The sequence below is a fragment of the Perna viridis genome, chromosome 2, assembly GCF_037379345.1.
Source record: "Perna viridis isolate PV_CMFRI_1.1 ecotype Kerala chromosome 2, ASM3737934v1, whole genome shotgun sequence".
Lineage (NCBI taxonomy): Eukaryota > Metazoa > Mollusca > Bivalvia > Mytilida > Mytilidae > Perna > Perna viridis.
Window position 1 is genome coordinate 62,146,667 of NC_142446.1, and position 26,994 is coordinate 62,173,660.

Here is a 26,994-nt window from a genome sequence, read left to right on the forward strand (position 1 = left end):
TGAATGAATCAGTGAAAACTCCTAGAATCTATTTATTTCAGTGGTGTGATATGTGGATTGCTATATCAATATCGAAGAACTAATTTGACTGTCTAGTAATTATAGTTAGGGTGAAAAAGGCAAATGTTTACAGTAAATTGATCTAAATCATGGTCGGCAAGGATGATCAATTAAAATACTAGTGTCAGTCGATATTTCCCTTATATAGAAATTAGTGCTGAATTACTAAGGCTTTATATTTTCTCTGATGTCTTTCCTGGGTTATTGGGTTCATTTAGAGAAACAATAGAGAACTAAGGTTTTTCTACTGGGTTCAAAGCTTAGAATCAACTCTTGTTCCTAAAGAGGTTCAGATACAATACATGTACTTTTTGGATCAACATTAACTTATTTTTTGATAGTGTAAAAACAACTTCTTTTTTGATTGTAAAATGTGTCAATGTTCAATTATCTCAAAGGTATTTACCTTTACAGAATCTCACAAATTCTGGATTTTTAGGTCATTTTCATAAAATATGGCAAAAAATTCGAATTGTCATAATGTGCATTTATTGTAGCATAAACAGGTCTTTTATCTGTAGAATATGCTGTATATACATGTACATGTAAGAAAGGCAATTGATCTGTAAATGAATAGCTGAAAGTGTTTCTCTGAATTGCTTCTATAAAACATTATTATTTCAATCTACTGATCTGTTTCATGATTACAATCCAAGGATATACAGATCATAAAATATGAACTGAAGACAGGTGAGACTAAGTACAATTGATATAAAGAAATCAACAAGAACACATTTCTTCTCTCCTATCCCTTGTCCTTGTACAAATATTTGATCTGATCTGTGGTGTAAAATATGTGAAGTATTTTTTTCTGCCAATAATGATAGGAGGTGAACAGTATAGCCATTGTATGTTTTAGACAGATGCTTGTGGTATATTGTTGTATGTTTTATCTGGAATGGGTATCAAATGATAAAGTGTTTCAGGGATATTTTTATTGTTTAAGGGTACACTTATAGGCTTCTAAAGTATGTGAAAATGATTTACTACAACTGATAGAAATACAATTGATGCTTAACATGCATAACACACTAGTAATGTGAATAGATTTATGTTAAGGTACATTGAAGTTTTTAAAAAATCAGATTTAATAAGCAAAATAAGTAATGGTAAAGTAGCACTGTTAGAATCTTAAGGAGGAAAGTTTTTAAAAGTAAATTAAACAGATTTTATGATTTACCATGCCAACATTAAGAATAAGTTTGTTTTTTGAGTTTCATGTTGTTTTATTAGACATTTTTTTAGCTCCATAATAATTGTAATGGCAATATAACTAATACACACAGAGTGGGAAATGACTAGCGAGAAAAGAAATATTTGTCTACCTACTCACTCAATTTTTAAAAAAAAATTTAACACTGGCTATGGCAAACATAACTATTTTTTAGTCTGGCCCTACAACTAAGGCTCTCAAGAGCAATGCAAATGACACATCAAAACGTTACTCATATACAGAGGATAAGAAAAAAAAACATTCTGTGTTATACATGTTATATAATACTAGTAGATTTTAAAATATCATATTAATTGCCAAAATTAGTCATGCTAACATGGCAGTGACTCAAATCTTTAAAGACAATTTGTTTAGTAGAATTTAAAAAATTGGTGAAGGTTGCCAGGTGGGGAAATAAAAAAATGTTTAGAAAATTGAAAAAAAGGTTGATTTTTAGTTCTGCCAAAAAGATAAATAAAGGAAATAAGATACATGTAAAAAATTGTGTTATCAATGGAACTGAACAGTAAATTATTTGTAAGTGTTCAGGACAGATGTTAGTGATTTTAGTACAACTTGTATACTGATATGGATTTTATCAGAAACAAGTATCATATATTTATGTTAGAATGTAATATTTAGTTGTGGAACAGAACCCATGAGCCATAAGGTTTAGTCAGACAAGTTTGTTTTGTCAAGAAAATTTTGGTTACCCCCATGACTGTACACAGTGCCCATTTGTGATAAGTTATAGTCAGTCGGGAGAACTTTACCTGGTTTGGTTATCCCACTGGTTGTACACACTGCCTATGAGTGAAAAGATTTAGTTGGACAAGTTTTTTTTTTTTGTCAGGAGAACTTTGGTTATCCCCGTGGCAACTAAGCTACATAAGCTTTCTTCAGAATCTAGTCAGTTTATAAGAAGTAAATTGAATCCTTCAAGCTCAAAGTTCAATAATCAGGTCTGTTTTCTAGTTCCTGGTTGAAATTAGTTGTTCTTTTCATGGTTTTTCTCTCCCTTTTCTTACCCATTTTGAACAGTAAAAAATTATATCAGGATTAGAAATTCCTTTAAGTAAGAGGTTTCTTGAAAGCTGAAACTGTAAAGTTCTCTATAGAAGTTGTAAAATGCGGTTAATAGTAGTAGTATATGTACTGCCATAGGAGATGTGGTATGATTGCCAATGTGACAGACACCCATCCAATGTCAGGCAATTCTACAGGTCACCACATGGTCTTCAGTCATTCCAACAGACTTGTTGAAAGCAAACTGCTGCAACTTTAGCCGCCCTGACGATAAACCAATAGTCCTATGCCCATTGGCCGGTAAAAACACTAGTAGGCCTGTTAAAATTTCATTCACAGGCCAGAAGTCTATATATAGATAATTCTCCTAGGTATGGTTTTTGCCCATGGATCAAAAATTGCTAATTTGAGAAGGAATTCAACATCTCAGAAATGTTTTGTTGTGCATTAAAACAAGACATAAAAAACCTATTTTATTCAAAAGCAATAACTGCATGTGTTTATATTCAGGTAGATACATGTAGATTAAAAGTTAACTGTAAAGACTGCCCATATCCAGAAGAATTTCAACCTCTCAGAAAAGTACTGTTGAAACTTTTAAAACAATAAAAAACCTATTTTGATCTTAAGCAATGATTGCATGTTTTTATTCTCAGGTAGATACTTAAAGAATTATACAAAAGTTAAATATGTAAATGAATAAACTGTAGATAAGTTCACATCCCTTGTAAAATGATGGGAACTGATCAGTATGATTTATTTAGAAGACAATAAGGCTTACTGATCATGCCAATGTACGTCATGGGAGAGGAATAAATCTGCTATAAGTACATGTATGTATGTAGATAAAATGAAACGAAAGATGTTCCTGAGTTAAAGATCTGTTTCATGTTATAATTAATTTGAACCCTGAGATATTAATGATTCATTTCATGTTTGCATGTGTAGATGCTGTATGTAAGCTTGTCTTCTTTAGAAAACTATTTTCATATTAAAAATTCCTGAAACTGATCTTGTAACACTCTGGCTGTATTTATATCTGTATATTTCATTATATTGTATTTTACATTTATATTTCTCTATTGCTTCTTGTGTGTGGTGGGATGGTTTTACAGACTGGTTATTTTGCTGCATTATAACCGTTATCTCAAAAGTAAAGAAAATAGATTCTGCTAACAATTGACTTGAAAATGTAACAATGTATGGAGAATGAGATTTTTATGATAAAACTTGTAGATAAAAATGTTGCTTAAAGAAATCATTAAACAAAGAAAATCACAAGCGCCAATCTATGTATTTTTATAATTCCTGAAATCAGAAAATAACTAACATGGATTTATGGAAATACATATAGTAATCTATTAAGTTAGATTATGTCCTGTAAGGTGTTAATTGACCTTTCTCCTTGGAGTGATGTCCTAGGATGTAAGATGTTAATGGATCTATGGAAGGGTTGATGGTGATCTGCAAGAAATTAGAAATCAGTTGTATGGAATTCTTATTTTACTCTACTACAGTCATGGCAAAATTCGTCGGACATGACCGGTACTTCTAGCCAACAGTGTGGTAAAATTTGTGTGATTTCTGGACCAGATGTCCAATACGTTTTTTTTTTATTAGACATGCCTCAATCTGGTTTAAAGATGGCGTCCAAATCGAGGCAAATTTAAATTGGATCAGAGAAATGATTTCGGTCCAGCAGATTTTGTTAGTTGCTGGACCAAATATCCAACAGGTTGAAAAATGATTTCACCAGGTCTGCTAGTACTACTCCTAGTCACAACTTTTAGGGGCCATTAGCAAGTGGTCCTGGCTAATTTCAAGCACTATATCAACATTCTGAAATGCCAAGAAACTTTTAGTAGACATTTTGTCTATAAAGCTTTTATTTGATTTTACTTAAATACATGTATGCTGACTGGACATTAGCTCCAGCTGATTATCAACCATTTCTGCACTAAACCAACTTTAATCAGTAGAATAATCAGATTCTGACAGGTTGTCTGACCATAATCATGTTTTATAGGTCTGTTTGAGAAGGTATATTGTATCAATGACCTGTTGGGTATGCAACATGAAATATCATGTCAGTGCACCAAGACACAATACCATATCTGTGAAGAAGGCAACATTTAATGTGATTGATGTCGATTGTGATAATTTTGTATTCTATTATCAGCTTATAGTTATGGACTAATAACAGCATGAAAATCACACAATGTGTGACCCCTTGTTTCTCAGACCATACTCGTTGAACACAAAGATTTAGAAAATGAATTCCTTTATTTTATGGTGATCAAACTTCTCCTGTCTATAATGTTACAGCCTTAAAATGACCTAAAGGTGTTTATATACCAATTTACCAAGTATGTAATTATCTCAGGTGATGGATGATAAGGTGTTAATGGAGAAGTAAATTGGTTCAATGGTGATTGTTTTCCTGTGTTACATTAGGCTTTTGTTAAGGTTTTTCTTTGTATGTTTTTGTATGAGAGTGAGAGATGGCGGTCTTGTTGTTACAAGGTGTTGATAGCTTAACTTAATTGTCTTGTTCAAGACTGCTGTTTTTTTTAACCTTCTTAGTACAATATATAAAGCAATCATCCTCTATAGATCTTTGCTGTATTTAGCCAAATTCTGTGGTTTTACTGAGTTTGACTTGAGGTGAAATATTAATGTGAATGAACAAAAATTCTTGAATTGCTAAAATGTGGCTAAAACAGATAGACACTCTGTATGTAAGTTTTTGTCTTGTAAGTACTAATCCATTTAAAAATCAGGCACTGCCAATGGAAAAGATGATTCATGGGTCAGAAAAACCCACTGAACAAATGATGCTTTTTTCAATCTACTCACACTATACTTTTACATATTATAGTACTTTCTTTATACAGGTAAATATGTATTTTGAAGAAAATCATTTATTCATCTCCCACTTAAAATCAACCAAATTAAAAACCATGTACAATTTTCAAAAGAGCAACTGAATTACTAACTGATCTGTAACTGTTTCAGAATTAGAAAGTAAAGTGAATTTGGTGGGGTTTTGACATGAATGACTGACCTCCTGTCTTGTGTTAAAGATTTTAGTAGCATTAAGTGATGGACTTTGTGTTTAGGCCAGAGTAATGCTATCATTTCTAAGAAATTAAAACTATCTTAATTCTAAAGATTTGTGGTGTCAAAAGTAGAGAGTGTATGATTAAGTATGGTGCTTGACCTGGCTTAATGATCAGAAGATGTTTTTATCAAGATGACATCAATTAGCCACACTTAGAGTGACTCGATTTGCTGAAATGAAAGTTGTGTCATCCTAATTATTAACATGCTTAGGTCTGTCTTGTCTAAACAGTGCAATAGCAAGGTAATTCATATAGGTTCCACTACATTTTAAAGAATTCATATCATAATAATTTGTTTTCGTTTGAGAACAGCATGTTTTCAGTTAAAATTATCTGTTATACTATCATATTCATTGGTTTCTATATCCACTTAGCAGGAAGTATATGTTCAGCTTGAATGAATAGGCATGTTGGCAGACAGTGTATTATTTGCTGAATTGTCAAGGCAAGGAAGCATGATCTATTTTAATTTCTGGGTACTACTAAAGTGGTGATCAAACATGAATTGTGTTTATAGATTTATTCCAGAGTCTTTGCTATTATATTCCTCATTGTCAACTAAGTTGTAGAAAGATATAGTAATGCATCTATTCCTCCATTTGTCTGTTTGTAATACCCTCATGAACTCTATAGAATCAGCCTCCATCAATAAATTGTGACAAAATTTGGTATAATAGAACCATTTAGAATTTCAAGGTTATACATATATAGAGGTTGATGTTCTAATTGACGAAGTGTTTTACATGAGAAGGGGAAGATGATAATCTTGACTTTGCACCTTTTATATTTCATTGTAGAGTACCAAAGAATCTCGTATTATTCAATGAGCATTAACCTAAGGACAACCTTTTTTTTTTTTAGGGGGGGATGGGGGGGGGGGCAAATTGAATTTTCATCAACTTGCATAATAGGACAAGGTTCACAGACTGTTAACATCAAATCGTGTAAAGTTTTCATACATTTTAGGATGTTGAGAACTTTTATGTAATCCATTCTCCTCATCTCTTTACAGTCGGAACCAGGTAGCTGTTATACCACCTTTTATCTCCCAGCTCGTCTCACTGGAAGTTCTAATAGCTAGTCACAATAAACTGATATCATTACCAGAAGAAATGGGTGTATTAGAGAAATTAATGGAAATAGTAAGTAGCTTTAATGGTGATCAGGTAATCAGTGACTTCATTATCTAAGTAGTTGTCTGTCTCTCCATGTACTTACTCAGTACTGGGGAAATTCTCTGACTCCATGTCCTTGTTGGTAGAATGTGTACAGCCAAACATTTTCTGGATACATAGTCTTATCTTCATTTACTTTACAGTTGAAAATTATCTGGTTTAGAGTCTTACCAGAATCTAAAAAAAAACTTGATTCTCATTTAAACTTTTTGTGGTATTAGGAATTAGGAACCAAAAATGGCCAATATTATTATATTCAAAATCTTATCTTATACATTTTGTGGGAATCCAAATTCAGAGCTGTATCAAGCTTGGATAATGTGTCCATACTTGCCCCTACTGTTCAGGGTTCCACATCAGTGGTCCCATCAAGCTGTACCCAAAGAAGCATTTTATTTTTCGTGTTCAAAGTTAAACATGGGCCACTACATGTATTCAGCCACCTATATATAAAATACTTAGTGTAAAAATTTAAGAAGCCTGCTGCAGGCAGTTTGAAGATTTTTATCTTAGTATTGTAACTCTGTTCAAACTGAGGTTATAAATTTGTAGCATTATTCATTTTCTCTTTAAAACCAAATGTGTTGAATCCTTGCATATAGCATGAAATCTGCCTTTACCATACATGTACGGTAATTATAAAGGAGGTCATTAAAAATTCATGAGGTCAATATCTACCTTACAAATCAAAACATTCTCATTTTACTTTAAACAGTCCAGGGAGACATTTTAATGGTACAGAAATATTTACTCTATATGGCTTTTAATGTCCTTATTACCATACAAGAAATTAAATCATATTCAATAACATACTGAAATTAAATGGAGCTGAAGAGTGTCTCAATTTGACAGTGTTTACATAATTTGTTTGTGTCCCTGATCTGAAAAGACTATTGTATATAGACATTGTATATGTATACATTGTTAGACAAGTATCTATAGGTACTAAACTTATTGTCTCAGATTTGAAAGGAATAGGAGCATTAAGGACATTTTTGGCTTGAAAAAAAAATCATTCTGTTAACTAATACTTAGAAAGTATTTAACATTTGAAAGAAAAACAATTCTATAAAAAAGTTGATTTGCATTATACTGGTGTCAAGTTTGGGTGTTGTTAAAGTTGTTGTTATGAAAAAGGAAATTTAAGACAAATTTTGGAACAATTAATACCCTATACATTAACATTAAAGGAACTACATGCAGGCAATGCTTTAAAAAAAAAAAAACAAACTTGAAGTTCTTTTCTTTAAATGCCCTGAGATTAAGGCATAATGAAGGTCTTGGTGTCCTGTATTCTCTATTCAAATTGTTTATTATCTGCAGAAACGATGTGGATTAGCCCATATCACAATTCTAATGAAAGATGTTTTGTTGTATACGACTGATGTCTAATCTTTCCAATTTTATTTAGTTAAATTGATTGTATGTGATTTATATTGAGTTAGATTAAATATATCATGTATGTAAATAATGTGAATTATAAACATTCATGATTTTAACAGCTGAATATATTCATTAGTCCAGAGAATCTTATGTTTAAGCTGAAGGTTGTCATATGTACCGGTAACTGCTTACTTCTTTTCTCAGATGTAGCTGATGTGTTGAGCATTGTTCAAGCTTACATTCTTGGGAGTAAATTCTAGAAATTTTATAACTTTGGTCCTTGTCATGACACTATGGGGTAGTGGACTTTTATGCACCCTAAACGAAAGTTTCACAAGGAAAAAGTGAAATGTCTTCAATAAGAGTAAATATAAAGTATAGTAGGTCCAGGTCCTAAGTAGTAGAAATTTCAATGGATCTGCATTAGAAATTGAGGGTCCAAGACTAGTACTTATTTGAATGCTAGGCCCTGTTTTTTATTCATCATCATGGAATTTTATGTTGACCGCAGATTATTATTAAGTATTTTAATCCATTCAGTTTGTATGTCTCTCCTGTTTTCATTTACAGTGAAATTTTTCATCGTCAAATTAAAAATTGATTATGTTTTTGAACATTTAAGATTTCACCAACAATTTTAGTCTTTGTATATCAGCTGATCATTTATTTCTCATTGATCAACATATATGGCTGATTTTTTCCCATTTAAGGAAGTCATGTGTAATCACATGAATATGGGAAAGCAATTTCTGAACATTACTGTTTTGTCCTGCTAAGTTCATGACATCTTTTTGCATCAGTTTGTTCCTATTGTATTACTTGCTGGATTCTCATGAAACTTTTTGCAGTGTTAGATCACAATTTAAAGATATGCAAGTTTTAGATTGATAGGGAGAAGTGAGTTTGGAATGTGGGAGAAATCATACTTCACTGCTAGAATATTTTATCCCATTGATATTAAGTTGTATCTCAAGGACATGTATTCTAATAAATAATAAACAAATAAGATAAGTTTAATACTGTAATTCCATTTTCTGTACTTGCAAATGAATAAGTACATGTACAAATGTACATGTATAATAGTGACATGTTCTTAAAGTTAAAGAATGGTCTGCACCTTTATGTGGTCTCTTCCTGAAAAAAAAGGAAGATAATTTATTTAAATCATCTCTGTTTTGATAATGTAATGAGTACACTTGTATTGTTATCTGATTAAAAGCACAAATCAACCTGTACAGACATGCATGTACATTGTTTAGTGGGATTGTTTTCAAATAATTGATTGTTATAATTTAAATTGATAAATGAATGACTGCATCTTGATATGGTTGTTTATTATCCAATAAATTTCCCTATTTTTTTTTATAAGTGATAATAGTTAGCTTAATTATCTTTATTTTGGCCTTATCAAAACAAAGTGTCACTTCAGACCCACATGCACTCATACACATAACTGTGATCCAAGCTGAACCTACCAATTATTAATTTTCTTTTAAAACAATTGAAGTCACTATTTGTAAATGTACCTTGAAGAGGTGAAATATTCCCTAGATTGTTTGGAACTGATGATAATTAAGTGAACTTCTTCCAGTACAAGTTTTCTCTTTTGTTACAAAAATTGCCACCATTTTGGTTGTTTATTACCTGGAAGAGGTAGAGTTATCTCTGTTTGCTCAAATTTCACAGCGACTTCACTTCTCTTAAAAGAATGCAAGCTGGCGACTTTTAACTATTTTAAAAAATTCTTGCCAACTTAAATCTCCATTTCTGTACCTAGATCATGCCCTGACAATATCGTCGTTATCTATTCATTTATGAGATATTTAGGTTTTTTTCTTCAAGAAAACTTGATGTATTGCCTTTTTGGTTCACTGTATCAGTATGGAAATTTGCATATTGTCAGGAAGTTTGGTCTCTAAAGTTTTGTGGTAGATATTAAATAAATATTAAGTAAAGTATCAGACATGGGTTCAGGGGACATGTGTCCCTCTAATGTGATTTGGAAATTGTAACAATGATAAGAAAACAAAAAATTAAACTTTTGTTACAGAAATGGTTGGGCATAGTTGAGTTAGGTCATTTTGTGATGCATAGGAAGATATTTGAATAAATGTATATTGTTACTATGGTGACAGTGGTAAATAATGACTGAGATAGAATGAATAAGGGTCTTCGGTTTACATATTAATGTATTGATAATGGTAAAATGTAATTTTTCCTGAAGTTTGACTGTCCTTTTCAGGATGTTAGTTGCAATGAAATAGCTCAGCTGCCCCCACAGATTGGTGATCTCAAGTCATTAAAAGCATTGAATGTTCGTAGAAATAAACTGTTAGAATTACCCATAGGTAAGTTATTGTTATAGGTATAAAATAAACAGTAAGAATTACCCAAAGGTAAGTTATTGTTACAGATATGAAATAAATTGTTTGAATTAACCATAGGCAAGTTATTGTTACAGGTATGAAATAAACTGTCAGAATTACCCATAGGCAAGTTATTGTTATAGGTATGAAATAAACTGTTAGAATTACTCATAGGCAAGTTATTGTTACAGGTATGAAATAAACTGTAAGAATTACCCATGGGTAAGTTATAGTTACAGGTATGAAATAAACTGTTAGAATTACCCATAGGTAAGTTATTGTTACAGGTATGAAATAAACTGTAAGAATTACCCATAGGTAAGTTATTGCTACAGGTATGAAATAGTCAGAATTACCCATGGGTAAGTTATAGTTACAGGTATGAAATAAACTGTTAGAATTACCCATAGGTAAGTTATTGCTACATATATGAAATAAACTGTAAGAATTACACATAGGCAAGTTATTGTTACAGGTATGAAATAAACTAAGAATTACCCATAGGCAAGTTATTGTTATAGGTATGAAATAAACTGTAAGAATTACCCATAGGTAAGTTATTGCTACAGGTATGAAATATAGTCAGAATTACCCATGGGTAAGTTATTGGTACAGGTATGAAATAAACTAAAAATTACCCATAGGCAAGTTATTGTTATAGGTATGAAATAAACTGTTAGAATTACCCATAGGTAAGTTATTGTTACAGGTATGAAATAAACTGTTAGAATTACCCATAGGGAAGTTATTGTTACAGGTATGAAATATAGTCAGAATTACCCATGGGTAAGTTATTATTACAGGTATAAAATAAAGTCAGAATTACTCATAGGTAAGTCATAGTTACAGGTATATGAGAAGGTACAGGATATAGATGAAACTATTTATGTGACATAAACAAATACAGGAGCATACTTAAAAATGTATACATGATCAAGGCTCTTGTGATAATTAAAATTTGTAGATGGGAAGCATGAAAATCCATACCATTTTGGACAATTTTAAAAAATACACTGTCATATTGTGCCAGGTAAAATGATTTGCCTAGAATTGTTTTCTGGTTAAGTGATAAGTATGATTTTGTATATTTAGGATTATAAAATACAGTGTCAGTTTATGAGATATTTGTTTATTGAAAACTTGGTCAGACAGAAATTGATGAAATAACTGAAAAACAGGAAAAGCATGTTAAAATAGACTGTAAATACTCAAAATTGGAAGTAGAAAGTATGGATAAGTCTAAACAATATATATATATCAATTTGAGGATTTATTTGAATGCCAAAACAATTGGATTTTATAACTCAGACAGAATAATGAATTTAGATGCATGCAGCTGTGAAGTAAAATAATTTTTTCAGATGTGTTTCAAAGCCATTGATGATTAATTTGAAATGAAATGAGAAGTCTGACATGTTTTTTTTGGGTCTCTTTATATGTACTGGTGTGTGAATCTTAAGGTTTATAGATTAAATAGATAAACATAGAAAATTCACAATATTAATATATAATCCAGAATGTTGTTAATTACCTGATAGATATTTATTTCTCTTATATTTCAGAAATTAGTAAATTAAGTTTACGGAAGATAGATTTTTCCAACAACAGAATATCAACTATACCCACAGTTTTCAGAAAAATAGAAACTTTAGAAGAAATCCTGCTAGAAAATAACCCACTGACCATGCCCCCTGCTCATGTAAGTAAAAATAACCCATTGACCATGCCCCCTGCTCATGTAAGTAAAAATAACCCATTGACCATGCCCCCTGCTCATGTAAGTAATAATAACCCATTGACCATGCCCCCTGCTCATGTAAGTAAAAATAACCCATTGACCATGCCCCCTGCTCATGTAAGTAAAAATAACCCATTGACCATGTCACCTGCTCATGTAAGTAATATCTAGGAGTGGGTATCCCTTTACAACTTTATTATTGAAGAATGTAGTCCATTTTACTACATGTAGAGGAAATAGCTTCCTCTGGCTTTTGATCATGATAAATCATGATGCATTGTCATCTTATACTCTCAATAACCAAAGTTTACTTAAGCAATATAGGAACCGTCTGTCCATTTGTCTGTATTCATGTGTAGTGGGCACATATCTTAAACTGATCTGTGGATTATTATTAGATTTGATAAGGAGTGAAGGTATACTATATGGTAGATGTGTTTGAAGGAATAATATTTTCTGATGCCTATAAGGTAGATAATCAAATTGAAGGGTTTTACAAGCTGAAACTTTGTAAGTGCAACTCCTCCTAAATCACTGTATAGATTTTAATGGAACTTAAAAGGAAGGTTAGGCATTTATTGTTTCAATTTTAGCTACACACCAAAATAAACAATAGATCGTATTGATTTCAGTTATGCTCTAAAGCCTTGTAAACTTATACATTTAGCTACACACTTAAGAGCTAAAAATTGCATTAATTTTAGCTATGCCCAGAAGAACTTTTTCACTTTTAACTGATGTTGAATTTTTTCTTTTCTTCCAGCTATGCACTAAAGGACGGAAACACATTATGAAGTATTTACAAATAGAAGCAATAAAGGAAAATAGAAATAGAGGTGTTCTGAATGAAGCTGAAATGAAACGACTTGTTCGAAAGTCACTTCCTGTACAGTAAGTCACAATTTGCTAGGCACACTCTGTGACACAGGATCTTTTACAAGCTACAAGTGGCCAATATTATTTGTACAGCAAAACCCTGAAAGTTTTCTAAAAAGTCTTTACAAGGATTATTTCAGAGTACTTACCATATATATTCACCTATAAGTTGGATTTGTAGGACTAAATTTTTAACTATTGGGAAGGGATCCGACTAATAGACAAGACCTTGACTATGAACTAAAATTTTCAGCTTGAAAATGTCAAAAGCTTGATAATTGACATGAGCATGACACTAACATTGAACAGCCAGACTGGCGCTGTTTACCCCAATGTTTAAATTGTAAATGTCAGTTTTAGGAACACTATCTTCATCTTCTACCTTTTACAGCTAAAATATGATGCAGCAAAAGAATATTTACTGTTTAGTCTTTTTTTTGCCACAATAATGATTTTATTTGCTCACCTGGCCGAAGGCCACGTGAGCTATTGCCATCACTTGGCGTCCGTCATCATCCGTCATCATCGTCGTTAACAATTTTTCAAAACTCTTCTCCTCTGAAACTACTCGACCAATTTGAACCAAACTTGGTATGAATGTTCCTTTGGGTATTCTGCGTAGAACTGATGTGGGGATTTTTGATCCGTTGAAAAACATGGCCGCCATTACTAAAAATAGAACGTAGGCCTCAGACAGTAGTTCTTCGCATATATCTACAAAACCGTTAGGTTTAGCCCATTTCTGATAGGCGTAAAAGTGTTTAGCACGATAAGATCTGTCTGCAGTCAAATTTTCATTTTAATCTATTGAGCCATGTTGGAGTTACTGCCGTTTTTCAACATTTTTTGCTCACCTTGCCCAAGGCCATGTGAACTATTGCCATCACTTGGCGTCCGTCGTCGTCGTTTACAATTATACAAAACTATTCTCCTCTGAAACTACTTGACTAATTAGAACCAAACTTGGTATGAATGTTCCTTGGGGTATCCTGTATAGAACTGATGTGGGGATTTTTGATTCGTCAAAAAACATGGCTGCCGTTACTAAAAATAGAAAATAGAGGGTCAGACTAGTTTTTCACATATATCTCCTAAACCATTAGGTTTAACTGAATTCTTACACGGGTAAAAGTGTTCAGCATGATGAGATCTATCTCCTGTGAAATTTTGGTTTTAATCCTTTAAGCCATGTTGGAGTTATTGCCCTTTTTCAACAATTTTTGCTATTTTTAATGTTATTTCTTTCCAAAATCTTCTTCTCTGACACTACTGAACCAATTGAAACCAAACTTGGTATGAATGTTCCTTGGGGTATACTGCATAGAACTGATATGGGGATTTTTGATTCGTCAAAAAACATGGCAGCCATTAGTAACAATAGAACATAGGGGTCAGACAGTTGTTTTTTGCATATATCTCCTAAACCATTAGCTTTAACTGAATTCTGACAAGGGTAAAAGTGTTCAGCATGATGAGATCTATCTTCGCCTCTGACACTACTTGACCAATTGAAACCAAACTTGGTATGAATATTCCTTGGGGTATACTGCATAGAACTGATGTGGGGATTTTTGATTTGTCGAAAGGCATGGCTGCCGTTACTAAAAATAGAACATAGGGGTCAGACAGTAGTTTTTCACATATATCTCCTAAACAGTTAGGTTTATCCAAATTCTTTCAATAGCTGAAATGATTCATATAATTAGGACTACAAAAGTCTTCAGACTCCTTGTAAGAGTTATTGCCCTTGAAAGGGAAAAAATGACTTTTTTTTAATAGTTTTCAGTCAATATCCTGCAGACTGTGATAGATTAAAAGAAACCTTCAATTGTTGAAAAGATCTTGTGAAAGTCCTACCAAAGACTTCTTTAGTCAAAATTGTTGGACAACTTCTTGTTTAATTTATTGCCTTTGAAAGGCAAAATTCAAGAAGGTGAGCGATTCAGGCTCCTGGTAGCTTCTTGTTCGCTATTTTTAATGTTATTTCTTTCAAAACTCCTCTTCTCTGACACCATCTGACCAATTGGAACCAAACTTGGTATAATGTTTCTTGGGGTATCATGCATAGAACTGATGTGAGGATTTTTGATCCGTTGAAAAACATGGCTGCCATTACTAAAAATAGGACATAAAGGTCAGACAGTAGTTTTTCGCATTTATCTCCAAAACCGTTAGGTTTAGCTGATTCTGACATGGGGTGTAAGTGTTTAGCATGATGTGATCTATCTGTGGTCAAAATTTGGTGAAAATCTGTTGACCTATATTGGAGTTATTGCCCTTTTTGGACATTTTTTGCTGTTCTTAATGTTATTATTTAAAAAAATCTTCTCCTCAGAAACTACTTTACAGAATTCATTGAAAGTTGGTATTTTTGTTTTAAAGGGCATCCTTAACAAAATGACCGTTTGGATTTTTGATCTGTTGTAATGCATGGTCGTACATGACAAAAGTTATAAACTGTTTAGTTGGTAATGACCATTCTTTTTATGAATTTCTTTTTCTTAAAGATAAAAGCTCTTAACTTACTTAAATATCTTCAAATGAGTTGTTACAGTATCATTAACTTTCTGTTTTATTCTTTGTTGTTCACTACATTTATGATTTTAATTTGGTTTATTAGTTGTACCAAAATTAGAATGAATGAGAAAATGTGCTGCATCAAAACAATCCACATGGCTTGTCAAGAATTTAATTACTATAAAAACAACTCTGGCTTGGAATTATTTATTTCAATATTTATTGAAGTTATCAAAACAAACAGGTACATTCATTGTAATTAAGGTTAAGGGATGTTGGAGATGCAACTGTCAGAAATCAGTCCAACTTATAATCTGGTCATGGCTACGTTCCAGAAATATTTGGCTGAAGAGGGGGTCCAACTTATAGCAGATCAACTTATACTCAAGTAGATACGGTAGTCAAAATTTGAATTTAGTCTTTGGATGAAAAATTTCTTAAGACATGGCCTACTTATTTCATCACCAAAAAACCCTTAGCATTAGTTTTATTATGTGAGTGACATTGGGGCAGTTTATGCTAAGCATTTTTATAGAGGCTATAACTTAATCAAATCAATTCCAATCCAAAACAAGAGTTGATCCGTATTCAAAACATTTTTTAATTTGAGATACTTTGGAACAGTCAACTTAAATAATGTCATCAAAGTACTAAAGTAAACTAGTTGATGCTAAATAACCTGGTGAGTATTGCCTGGAAATGACCCAACCGATCAGAAGGCCTTTTACAAGGCAAGTTGTTATATTTTTGTTTGTAGGACCACCGACTTCAGTAGCATCCTGGAGTCGCCGCCAGAGAAATGGAAACGTCACACAGTGCTGAGTAGTGATTCTGGTTACAGTACCACAGATAGTATAGAGAAATGTGGATGGTCTCCATCAGAGGTAGTATACTGTTGTAGTTGATGTGATTGTGTTACCTATCAATTGTCTGATTCTATTTTTGTTTCTACTGATATAAAGGCCACAGTATATATGTATGATTTTAATATCTTTTTTGCAGAATTACTTAATCCGAGGCTTTGTTTGTGATCTAGTCCTAAAAGCCATCTGATTTCAATGGGTATTAACTATACCTTTTGAAAGCAGTCTGGTTGTTCACATTTTGTAATGTGGTATTGTCATGAAAAATGTGATCAATTTATTAGCCAATGATAAAAATGGTAGGCTTTCGAATTCCCTGTTTTATGAGTAAAACAGCACATGATATAGCATACACAGGCAAATTTTGTTCAATTAAAATTCATGTAAATGAGCTTCACATGAGATTCAAGTGAACTTCACATAACATTTATGCGATTGTTCATTGAACTTCACATAATATTAACATGATTGTCATGTGAACTTCTAATAAAAATTAATGTGATTGTCAAGTGAAATGCATATAACATGAACTTAATGTGAAAAAGTCTCATGAATTTCATGTGAAATTGGTCACAACTTTAATTTGCCAGTATACTATAGATTATTAGTGGTACTGCTACAGCTATCACATATATTTCTGATATAAAAGTGTCCTTATATTTGCTTGTAGAAACTGACATTTTCTATAGTCTTGTGTTGAAGCTTAAACACTAAATGTTAATCTTCCGAAGCTTAGTAATAAATCTCTGATTTAAGAACTTTTTTTGCCAAATTATGTTATGACTTAAATAGCATTGTTTACAAGTTCAGGCTTGTGCTTCAGTAATATATAATTCCAATATAATACTAACCTCAAGATATTGTGAATAAGTTATACCATTCCTTGAAGTAATAAGTAAATCCTGCTTTCAAAATAACAGAAAGCAACAGATACGATAATAAGTTTCTCTTGCATTGCATGGTCCTTTGTATGCATGGTAAAAGTGTCTCATGTCAAAAACTGTGGAATGATACCCTTTTTTGTAGAAAATCTTATGTATGAGAAAAACTTCTTTGATAATAGTACTATTGATGTCTCCTAAGTTCGATGAAGTGATATGTGCTGAAAGTTATATTTGATAGCTTCTTTTGTTGTATCATATAGGTGTTAACTTCCAACTATCCAGATTTTAGTCAATATTTCTATGGGAAAGATAACTCTTTAGTTCTGTAAAATTAGTTATTTTGTGTTTTGTTGGTTGTTGCTTAGAAAACCAGCTCACACATGAAGAAAAAATTGATAAACTTACCTGTAATTTGGTCAATTTTATTTATCAGTTTTTTGTAATTGAATTTTCTTTTGAAGTGCATATACATAGTAAAAATTCTTGGTTCTCAGTCTGTCCCTTACCTATTTTCAGACTTTCAAATTAAACAAAAACGCCTCTTTCATCATTTTTATTGTTGTCATCAAAATATAAGAAGAATCCCATCATTTTTAGGGGTAATAAAAGGTTAAAAGAAATGCATTTATTCTTCATTTATTTTCATGAAAAAAGGCCTGAGTACCATGAAACAAACGTCTATTTGAATAGCCTATTGTCATCATAAAGTTGTATGGAGTGTTGGAAGCTAATACCTGAACCACTGTACTTATTGTAGCTTTTCAGTTCTGTGTATGCATGCTTCTTGAATTCTTGTTTGTTCCTCTAACAGGCTAACAGTGATGCTGAACGAGCCAAAATGCTTGCCACAAGATCTGCTGAAGCGTACAAAGATCACCAACCCCCGATGAATGGGCATGTACAGCCTTCTTCTCAAGCTTATACTAGCCCCTCATCATTACCAGTAAAAACCAGTATTTCACAGAATGCGTATGGGCAAATGTCATCAAATGCTTATGGGCATAATTCAAACAATTATGGGCAATATGGCAATAATTTTAATAGTAATAATAATGCTGGGCAATATAATAGTGCAAATTACCAAGGAATTTCTCCTAATGGTCCTGTAGTTCACCGGACATCTACTAATTCATCGAGTGAAAATCAAATATATGGACAGGGTTCCTACACAAGTTCACAAAGCTATAATTCTAATACACAGTATAGTGCTAATTATTCTCGGAACAGCGAGGCTCCTAATTCTGTTCAAGGAAGGCATCCATCTCCATATTCGCCTTCATCAGCTTCCAATTCACAATATGCTTACAATGGACAATATCCAATCAATAGTCAGTATCATAACCCTGGTCTACAACCAGATTCTAAATCAAATACATTGTCGCCCACTTCACCACCAGGCCGATATTCACAGTCACCACATGCATCATTTCAGTATACATCTTCAAGTGGGCAAAATGGACCATACCGAGTTATACCACCACCAGTTGTTACTACCAACCCGGCTGAATTGAGTCCAGAGCCGAGTCCAAACTCACCACGGACACCTAAAACACCTACTCCAGGATATTATCAGTCAGGTCCTGGTTACTCACCATCCTATAGTGGTTATTCTACTGGATCAAATTCTCCCAACATGCCGATTACACCACAAACACCAAGTAATCCATACAGCATGGACGATGAAATCTCCAGGGTCAGTGTTTCTTTTATTGACCTCATAAAGAATATAATTCCCTTCAAATCTTGTTTTACTTTTTAAAACTACCTTTTCCAATTGCTGTCATTTTTGCTAGGCAGTAGTTATTGTAGGATCTTTATTTCTTCAAATCATGTAAAGATCTTAATGTAACCTTTTGGGTAGCAAGTTGACAAGAACAAGGCTGTCAATATCTTAAGAAACATACAGGTTCAATGAATCTTCTATAAGTAAAACAAACTTCTAATGTAAAAAAAAAACATCAATTGTAAATGATTCAGGCCTCAATAATTTGAATTAATTTTTCTATAGAATATAGATAGCAATAAAGTATTTCTAAGATAAATTTTTAAAAAATTTCAATAGCACAAGATCTTATGATTTGACTTTTTGAAACCACAGAATCTAGTGATAGAAGAGTTATCAGATTAGGTCATGTAACTTCTAAGCAAGCACAAAATATACATGTACTGTTGGCAACTGTTTACTGAGTGATAAGCAATGTATTTCACAAGCTAAGCTTAAAAGTTTTGCAATGTTTATGCATGTTGGCATTGATGACCTTGTCTTTACTTTTTTGTTTATTTTGTTTTTCTTTTCTTTTCTAATTATTTTCTGTTGTTGTCTGATGTCTTTGGTAGTCTAAAGAAAACTGTCCAGTAAATTTCTGCTGGTATGTCCTGAAAAGTACACTTTCTCCTTATGCATGTTATGTAGTAAATGAACACATAGACATAAAAAAAAAAACTGTCTAATGACCTTAAAATATATACATTGAAATGCAATAATAATGATTTGTTCAAATACTTTCAAGCAGAGATTTTTTTGTCAATTGCAATATTCAGAGCATAATTAAACTTTGAGAATACATTCTTATTCTCACCTTAATAAGAATGAATTCTCATTTGTAGAAATGGTTTTCTTTTGAATTTTAATGGCCTCAAAGATGGAGTTGTTCATGTCTAATTTAAGGAGCTACAGCGACAACAAGCCGACTATAATAGGAAGAAACAACAAGCTGAGCAGATCAGGGTGCAGCACGAGGAAGAAATGAAAAGACGAGAAGAAGAAGAGGAAAAAGAGAATTGTAGACGTGCTGCTCTGAAGCTACAGGAGGAACAGAGGTTGTTGTTAGAGAAACAGATGGAGGAGGAGAGGCAGAGGGAAGAGGCTAGGTTTGTACCAAGGGTGTTAAAATTTGGTGTTTCTATAAAATTAGAATGCTTATCTGAAATTATCATTTGGTTTACAATTCTAGGTTTTGTTTGAGAAAAATACTCAGTTACCTAAAATATATTAAAGAATCATTTGTCATGCTGTTATGCAGTGATCAAACTTTGGCATTTCATAAGATTTTAACATGAGTCAACATTGAAACTTTCAACATATTGGGTAGAGAGGGAAACTTCCAAAAAGATGTTCTATTTCATCCAGTTCTTGGTAAATAATTGTTTGCAAGCCAACTGAAAACATGAAAAATGGGAATGTAAATTCATAAACTTGATTTGGTAGGATTCAAGAAGAAAGGAGACAACAAGAAGAAGCTCATAGAAAAGAAGAACAAAGGAAGAGAGAAGATGCAAGATTGATGGAGGAACAGAGAAGGAAAGAAGAAGAAAAACAAAAACAAGAGGCCCAGCAATACAAAGTAGAAAACAAGTATGTTGGTCCAGAAATGTTTTTGCTGTTTTAAGTTTTTACAAATTATGACAAATAACATGATTTTTTTTGTACTTATCAGCTGGAAATAATACATTTGAAATTGATTTGAAAAATTTGCAGTTTGCAGAAATTTGCAATTAATGTATGCTTGGCATGTTATTGTCCATGCCTTTCAATGTAGTTAAAGTATACTAATTAATTGTTGAATGATGTACATGTAATGATGTAAATATTGTGTGGTTTTAATAATGTTTTTTGGTGGGATATCAATAATTCTTTGTTAAGTAAGGCCAGCTAAGACTTCTGCATGTTTATCGATTTATCAATTAAAATGTTTGATAATTATCATATATTATATACGCCATTTCGTAGTAAATATGGCATGGCTTAGGTTGGACACATTTGATATCATGAATAATATTTAAGAATTAGACATTCAAAGGCAATACCTGTCTCTTGCAAAGCTTAGCATTAAAGCTTGTACTTTATATAGAATAATAGTAATCATGATTATGATTATGAATTATGATTCTGTTGTTACTTCACAGTCCTTTTACTTAGTGCATGCTTCAGTAGAAGTTTAGATCAAGCCATTTCAGTTGTAGTTTTGTTTGTTTAGGTATAGCTCGCCTTACATTGTTGACAGCTGTAATGCATGGCAAAGGTATCTTTTAACATACGCCATTGGGAAATGCTGTATTGATTTTTTTGTGCTGTGAGAACTAAAGCACTTTTTACTTTAAGGGTGTCATTTAGTTTTCCCATTTAAATACAGCTTGTGGTTATACATTAGATTGGTTTCAGTCCCTTTTTGTTATTATTGGTGGATGTCACTGCATGGATTTGAGACAGTAATGCCCACTTTTATGATGCCTATGATAGTAGTAATCTTATTAAATTTTATATTCCTGTTCCTAAACTGTTCTACTGGTCTTTAGAAAAAGTTTTCTGGAATGAACTATATTTTGATAAAGATTAGAGTTAGGTTAGTTTTGTACAGTGTCGGGGTGGTATAGAATAGAAATATACCTGTAGTAAAACCACACAAGTCTTCTCAGTCATAATACTTCAATGACCGTTAGTTGTTCTTAAATTTGATTTTTCTATGTTCCAAATTTGGGAAATATTTTTAGAGGAACAATTTTGTATGGACTTCATTTTATTTGTCCCTTTTTCAATCAGTTTACTTTAATAACCTTTTCTTTGTTACTTAGTACAGAATTCAAAGTCTTCCCTCCCAATACAATAAATTCTTCCAATTTGTCATAGCCTTACATCCTGCATGGTTTTACATTTAGTTTGTGCATTTGATTCTTGACTTGCTCTAATATTGAATTCACATTGTTTGTTTTGTTTGTTTATGTAAACTCATCATGTCTTTTGCTATGCAAGGAAATTGAAACCACGCTCAAGAACACTTGATAATGCTATAAAGAGGTATGGATTCATAGACGGAATGGCTTAACACACATTTTATGTTGGTTGTAGCTAATAGTTTGCATGTTTAGCCTTCACCATGGACTCCTATTTTATTTTTCCTTCTTCACTTATTGTGGTATGGCATGTAGATTGAATGGCTTCTGCTAAACAGTATTAAGATTTACAGGTTTTGTAGATGTGTTAATAATACTGATTTAAAAAATAAATAGTTCACAAAGTCATTGATGAATAAAAATATCATTAAGTGACTATGTGTTCTAAGTGGTCTGTTCCTGAAACTAATATTTGCTTCCCTTTCTAATTAAATACAACAGGAACCCTTTGAAGTTACAAGTTTTACCCAATTTCTTTTCAGATGGACCCTCATGAACTTCTTCAAGAAGACCTAATATGAAAAAATATCTCATGACATAAGTTATCTCCCTTTCATCCTATCTCTATACCCCAATTTTCATCTTTAACTACATTGTCTTTTCTATGTGCATAAGTGCATTGTGATTATGTATTGTTATAAAATTTGCATATAATGATTGTTGATAATGCATTATGGCTGTAAATATTATGGCTTACTTTTGTATTATATTTGTCTAATATTAAAATTATGTTGATGAGTCATGTACATGCATTAACTGTCTATGTGAGGTGAGTTAAATAAAATAAGATAATATTTGTTGGATTTGAAGTTTTATGTCTTTTTGTCATTGAAATATAAATTTATATTTTTGAAAAAAAAAAAACAGATTCTTTGGGTTTGATAACTTTACTGAAAAACTTTAACTTCATGAAAAAAAGAAAAAGAATTTACTGTCATGCATACACTACTATTGGAATTTTGCCAAAATATAGAACCTTGCAAAGAATCTGGTTTAAAGGAACAAAGATAAATGCATGTGTTTCTGTTGAGTATTGAGGCAGGCAAACTTTTCTTTATGCTACTATTTACTGCTTTCTTCAGGAACCATGTTGACAGAACTTTGTGAAAATTGAGTGAAAATCTTGAGGGTTGTGGGCAAAATATTGTATAAAGTAGTACAATATAGCATCAAAATACTAAATGCCAAATTATTATTAAAAATGGGTAAATAATGCAACAGAAGCACAAACATTTTAAGTATTTGACTTTAAGGGGTACATAAATCCATGTTGCTAGCTAGGCTAATTCTGCATGTCTGGTCTGGACTCTGAGCATGTTTTTATTTACAGTTATGGTTATAACCAGGGTTGGCATGACAACAGGCCACAACTTAGATATAACGGACATACAGCAGATTCTTATAGCATGCACTTTAGGTGGGTTTGATTTCTCAACCACAAAGTTAAGTTTTCTGAGTAGCATGAATTTAGGAGCTTTTAATTCAAAACCAGAAAGATTGATATCTTAACATTGACAGGTTTGAATTGTGAAGGTAGAATCTTCAGTAGCATGCTCTGTGGGGGTTTAGATACATGTAGGTACACCTGTGAATACATAGGTTTATAGGTAGATATCTGATTAGGCCTTATATAGATAGATTGTAGAAACGATAGATTTTGATGCTGGATTAGATCTCTATTCTTGTTGACTGTCTTTATTACTTTAATAGAGTTCCATTATGGTATCTTGTTAAACAGTTTGGTTTGGCTTTAGTTCAATAGTATTCAACATTTCAATTCAAATATTTGATTTTCCATACATTTTGAGCCAAAACATTCATTTTTATGTTATTAATGTGTCGGTATTTAACTGAATAATAGTCATGAGTAATTTTACATGTTTGCTGCACATCTTTGTTTTTTTTAACAATCAATCTATATTTTGATTTTAATTTTTCTTGTGTGCTGTGTTTTACTTACCATTTAGTTGTATCTATTATATCTTATTTCATTTTACTGTGCTGTTTGACTATTTATATATGTTTGTTTTTAATTATCTAATTCTCTTTGTGGTTTGCTCTACTTTGCTCTTAAAACCACCCTGGATGCTTAACTAGATAACACGGCTGTTTAAAATTGCTTTTGCTTCTAATATGCTTACAAAACAAATTTCTGCATTGCAAATTTTGATGCCCTACCACTGAGTGGACAGGCTGTATAGTTCAACTGTTGTTAGTAATCAGATGCTTTTAAGATGACATGGAATTAGAACAAAAGTCTTGGATGTGGTGGTTTGGTCGTTAAAATGACATGAATGTTCAATAAATGAAGTTTAATTCTGATATTAACATCAACAATATGATTAATGCTATCAATATTTGAAAGAAATGAAGATATTTTAAACTAGGTGTAATAATTGATTACCTTATTTTCACAAAACATGCTATAAGGAGGGTTTAAATAACCATCTTTCTTCATTAAGGATTCTTAGTTTTCTTTAATCAACAAGGCATGAAATTTCTCACCACTGATTTTACTTTGAAGTACAAGAGTTTAACCTAGAAGTTTTTAACAATATTGCATGCAGAATGATTTGAAAACCATTGACATCTGAGGAAGGATATCCTTGAATGTTGGTTGTATCTTGCAGAAAGCCTGGTCTTAAAACATCAACTGGCGCCACCAAGGAAGAAAAGAAAACATCTAACTTGTCACAATACCGAAGAACTAGCTCGGATTCAGCGAAAAAAGCAACACAGCCTGTTAACAAAAAAACTAATGTAGTCAAAAAGTAATTAGCCAGGTTTCTTTTATAATTGGAACTTGCTGGCTGGATATTGATACCTTTGATTATTAGTAAAAAACTAAATTGAAATGTTTCTGTGTAATAGCATTAGCTGGTGGTACATGTTGAAAGGTGTCATTTTTGGCCCTCCATACAGATCCTGCAAGTCATGTCAATGATATAGTAAAATATGTACAATCAGCACATCTATGCACTGAAATTAGAGTAGTATAGTTTAGATCTACAATACTAAAATGTACTTTTACCCTAACCACAGCAAGTTTCAAGTGGTCATTTCTTCTATAGACTAGGATGATAACAGATTTCCAGGGTGGTCTGTGTGGTATCACTCGCTTTTACATCGCTAGGAGAGTGCATTCTAATACACTGTTTGATTTACACTCACTTATATCATTGAAAACACTTTGTTTTGTAGAGTTGAGACACATTTGTAATACCAGTAGCCAATTGAATGTTTCAGTCTGAATATTATATATAATTTAGGTTTTTGGTGCCTTGTGCAGTAATTATGATAAAATGGTAGCCTAGTCATAACAAATTACATCATCACTTCAGATTTAGCACTTATAACCTAGCTATGGGTAGTGGAAAGGACAATCCTGTTATGCTCGCACCCCATTTAATTTTCTGTTTCTTCTGTTCAGTTCTCTCTTTTTATTTACAACTATGTCTTGTGAATCTTTCTGTTTTGTTTCAATTTGTTATCTATTTCTGTTTTTTGTGTCTCCAATTTTCAGATTTTTCTATAATTATGATTCAATTTTTAGTGGACCACTCAGCCCCACCTCTTCTAGTCCATCTACACCTTTGATTTCACCAAGTCCAAGCCCAAGGTCATCAATAGGATCTGCTGGACCTAGTCCTGCTTCTTCAGTCACATCTTTGAACAAAGACCCAAAGAGTGCTGGTGGATCTATACCAAGGAGACCGAGGACAGTAGATAAAAATTCTCCTTCTACAACTTCACGGCCATCAACAGGAAATGTTTCCCGAACTTCCACTACATCCACAGTGCAATCAAATCGTACCACCTCACGAACAGCATTAACTAATAGCACCACAAAGAAGAACCATATAACAGCTGTAAGAAAAATTGTAATATTATTCAAATACAATTTCAGAGTGTTTATTTTTAAGTTTGAGTTGAGTTCACTGGAAAGCATTGTTGCATTAAAGACAAAGAAGAAATACATGTATATACCAATATTTGCAATGAGTGTTTCTTTTACAGTAGTTTTCACTGTGTTTTTGCTACTCCTTATTTCAGGAAGAAGAATTTAAACAGAAACATGCCCAGCTGAAGTCACAAACACATGCAGAGTCTCAGAAGGCTAAATCTCTCCTTGAATCTTCTAGACAGGTATGCTATGTTTCTATTACAGATGTCAGGGTGTGGTATCTGTTAAATGTTTATTGCCTTGTGAAAATAAAGGACTTAAGGCAGACAAATATGGTTGTCTAGGGATAGAGTAATCAAGGGAACCAAGGTAATAACGGTAATCAAAAGAATGTAACCCAGGGACAAAGATAGATCATGAGTTAATATCCCTGTCAAAAAGACTTGAAAAATCATAAGTTGATGACAAGTAACACTTTCACAATGGAAAATAGCATTGTGATGCCACAACTTACTTCTTTATTTACAACTTTTTGTTTAAAATGGTTGCTTTTTTTTTATTGGGTGGTATGTAGGAGGATTAGTGTACTCTGAATTTATGTCAGGCTTTGCCTTTGCATAGTATGCAGTAACTTTAAAATAGAAAATTTGCTTGTGGTTTTAACATTCTTTGTTTCGTTTTGTTTCACATGTATGATGTATTTGAGAATATAGCACTAGAATTTTTACCTTAAAGATAATGAAAAAGCAAGATTTCAACATTTTACCTTAAATAACTAAGATAATATAATAATTTATGGTTTGTTTATATTATAGAGAGCTCCACCCTCATCAACTGTACCTAGATCTTCCACATCTAATTTGAATAAACGAGGAGGAACAGGTAAATAAAACTCATGTAATGGCATTGTCTTGAAGATACGGAGAATTTTTCTGCTAACAGTGAATGTTAGTTCCGGAACTTCTTATTATGCAGCTTTCCACAGTGTGTAGGGACTTTTCTCATAGTTTTAGCTCTGCCAAGCACCTATATCTGGAATAATAAACTGGTTAAATTGATAGGAGTAGGAGTGTTTTTCTTGTGAATAAGATTATAAATAAATCAGGCCTATTCCAACAGATAGACCTGTGCAGAACTCTAAGTGTAACATTTGTTTCACAAGCATCTGAATTATACATGATTGAGGACTCCTTACA

At 32.3% G+C, this 26,994-nt stretch overlaps 1 protein-coding gene across 19 annotated transcripts in view; it reads left to right on the forward strand.

Moving 5' to 3' along the window:
* The window catches only part of LOC148626375 (uncharacterized), a 51,216-nt gene that overhangs the window by 11,332 nt on the left and 12,890 nt on the right, over positions 1 to 26,994 (forward strand). For 2 of the 19 annotated variants that reach the window (XM_088570313.1, XM_088570316.1), the window contains exons 3-17: positions 6,434 to 6,563; positions 10,222 to 10,327; positions 11,908 to 12,044; positions 12,847 to 12,974; positions 16,234 to 16,360; positions 18,035 to 18,916; positions 19,892 to 20,094; positions 20,432 to 20,578; positions 21,201 to 21,245; positions 21,974 to 22,018; positions 23,225 to 23,311; positions 24,525 to 24,665; positions 25,448 to 25,763; positions 25,948 to 26,040; positions 26,614 to 26,680. In XM_088570313.1, coding sequence (XP_088426439.1) covers positions 6,434 to 6,563; positions 10,222 to 10,327; positions 11,908 to 12,044; positions 12,847 to 12,974; positions 16,234 to 16,360; positions 18,035 to 18,916; positions 19,892 to 20,094; positions 20,432 to 20,578; positions 21,201 to 21,245; positions 21,974 to 22,018; positions 23,225 to 23,311; positions 24,525 to 24,665; positions 25,448 to 25,763; positions 25,948 to 26,040; positions 26,614 to 26,680 — 2,654 coding nt within the window. The other 17 variants (XM_088570319.1, XM_088570314.1, XM_088570327.1 and 14 more) reach the window with 15 other exon arrangements.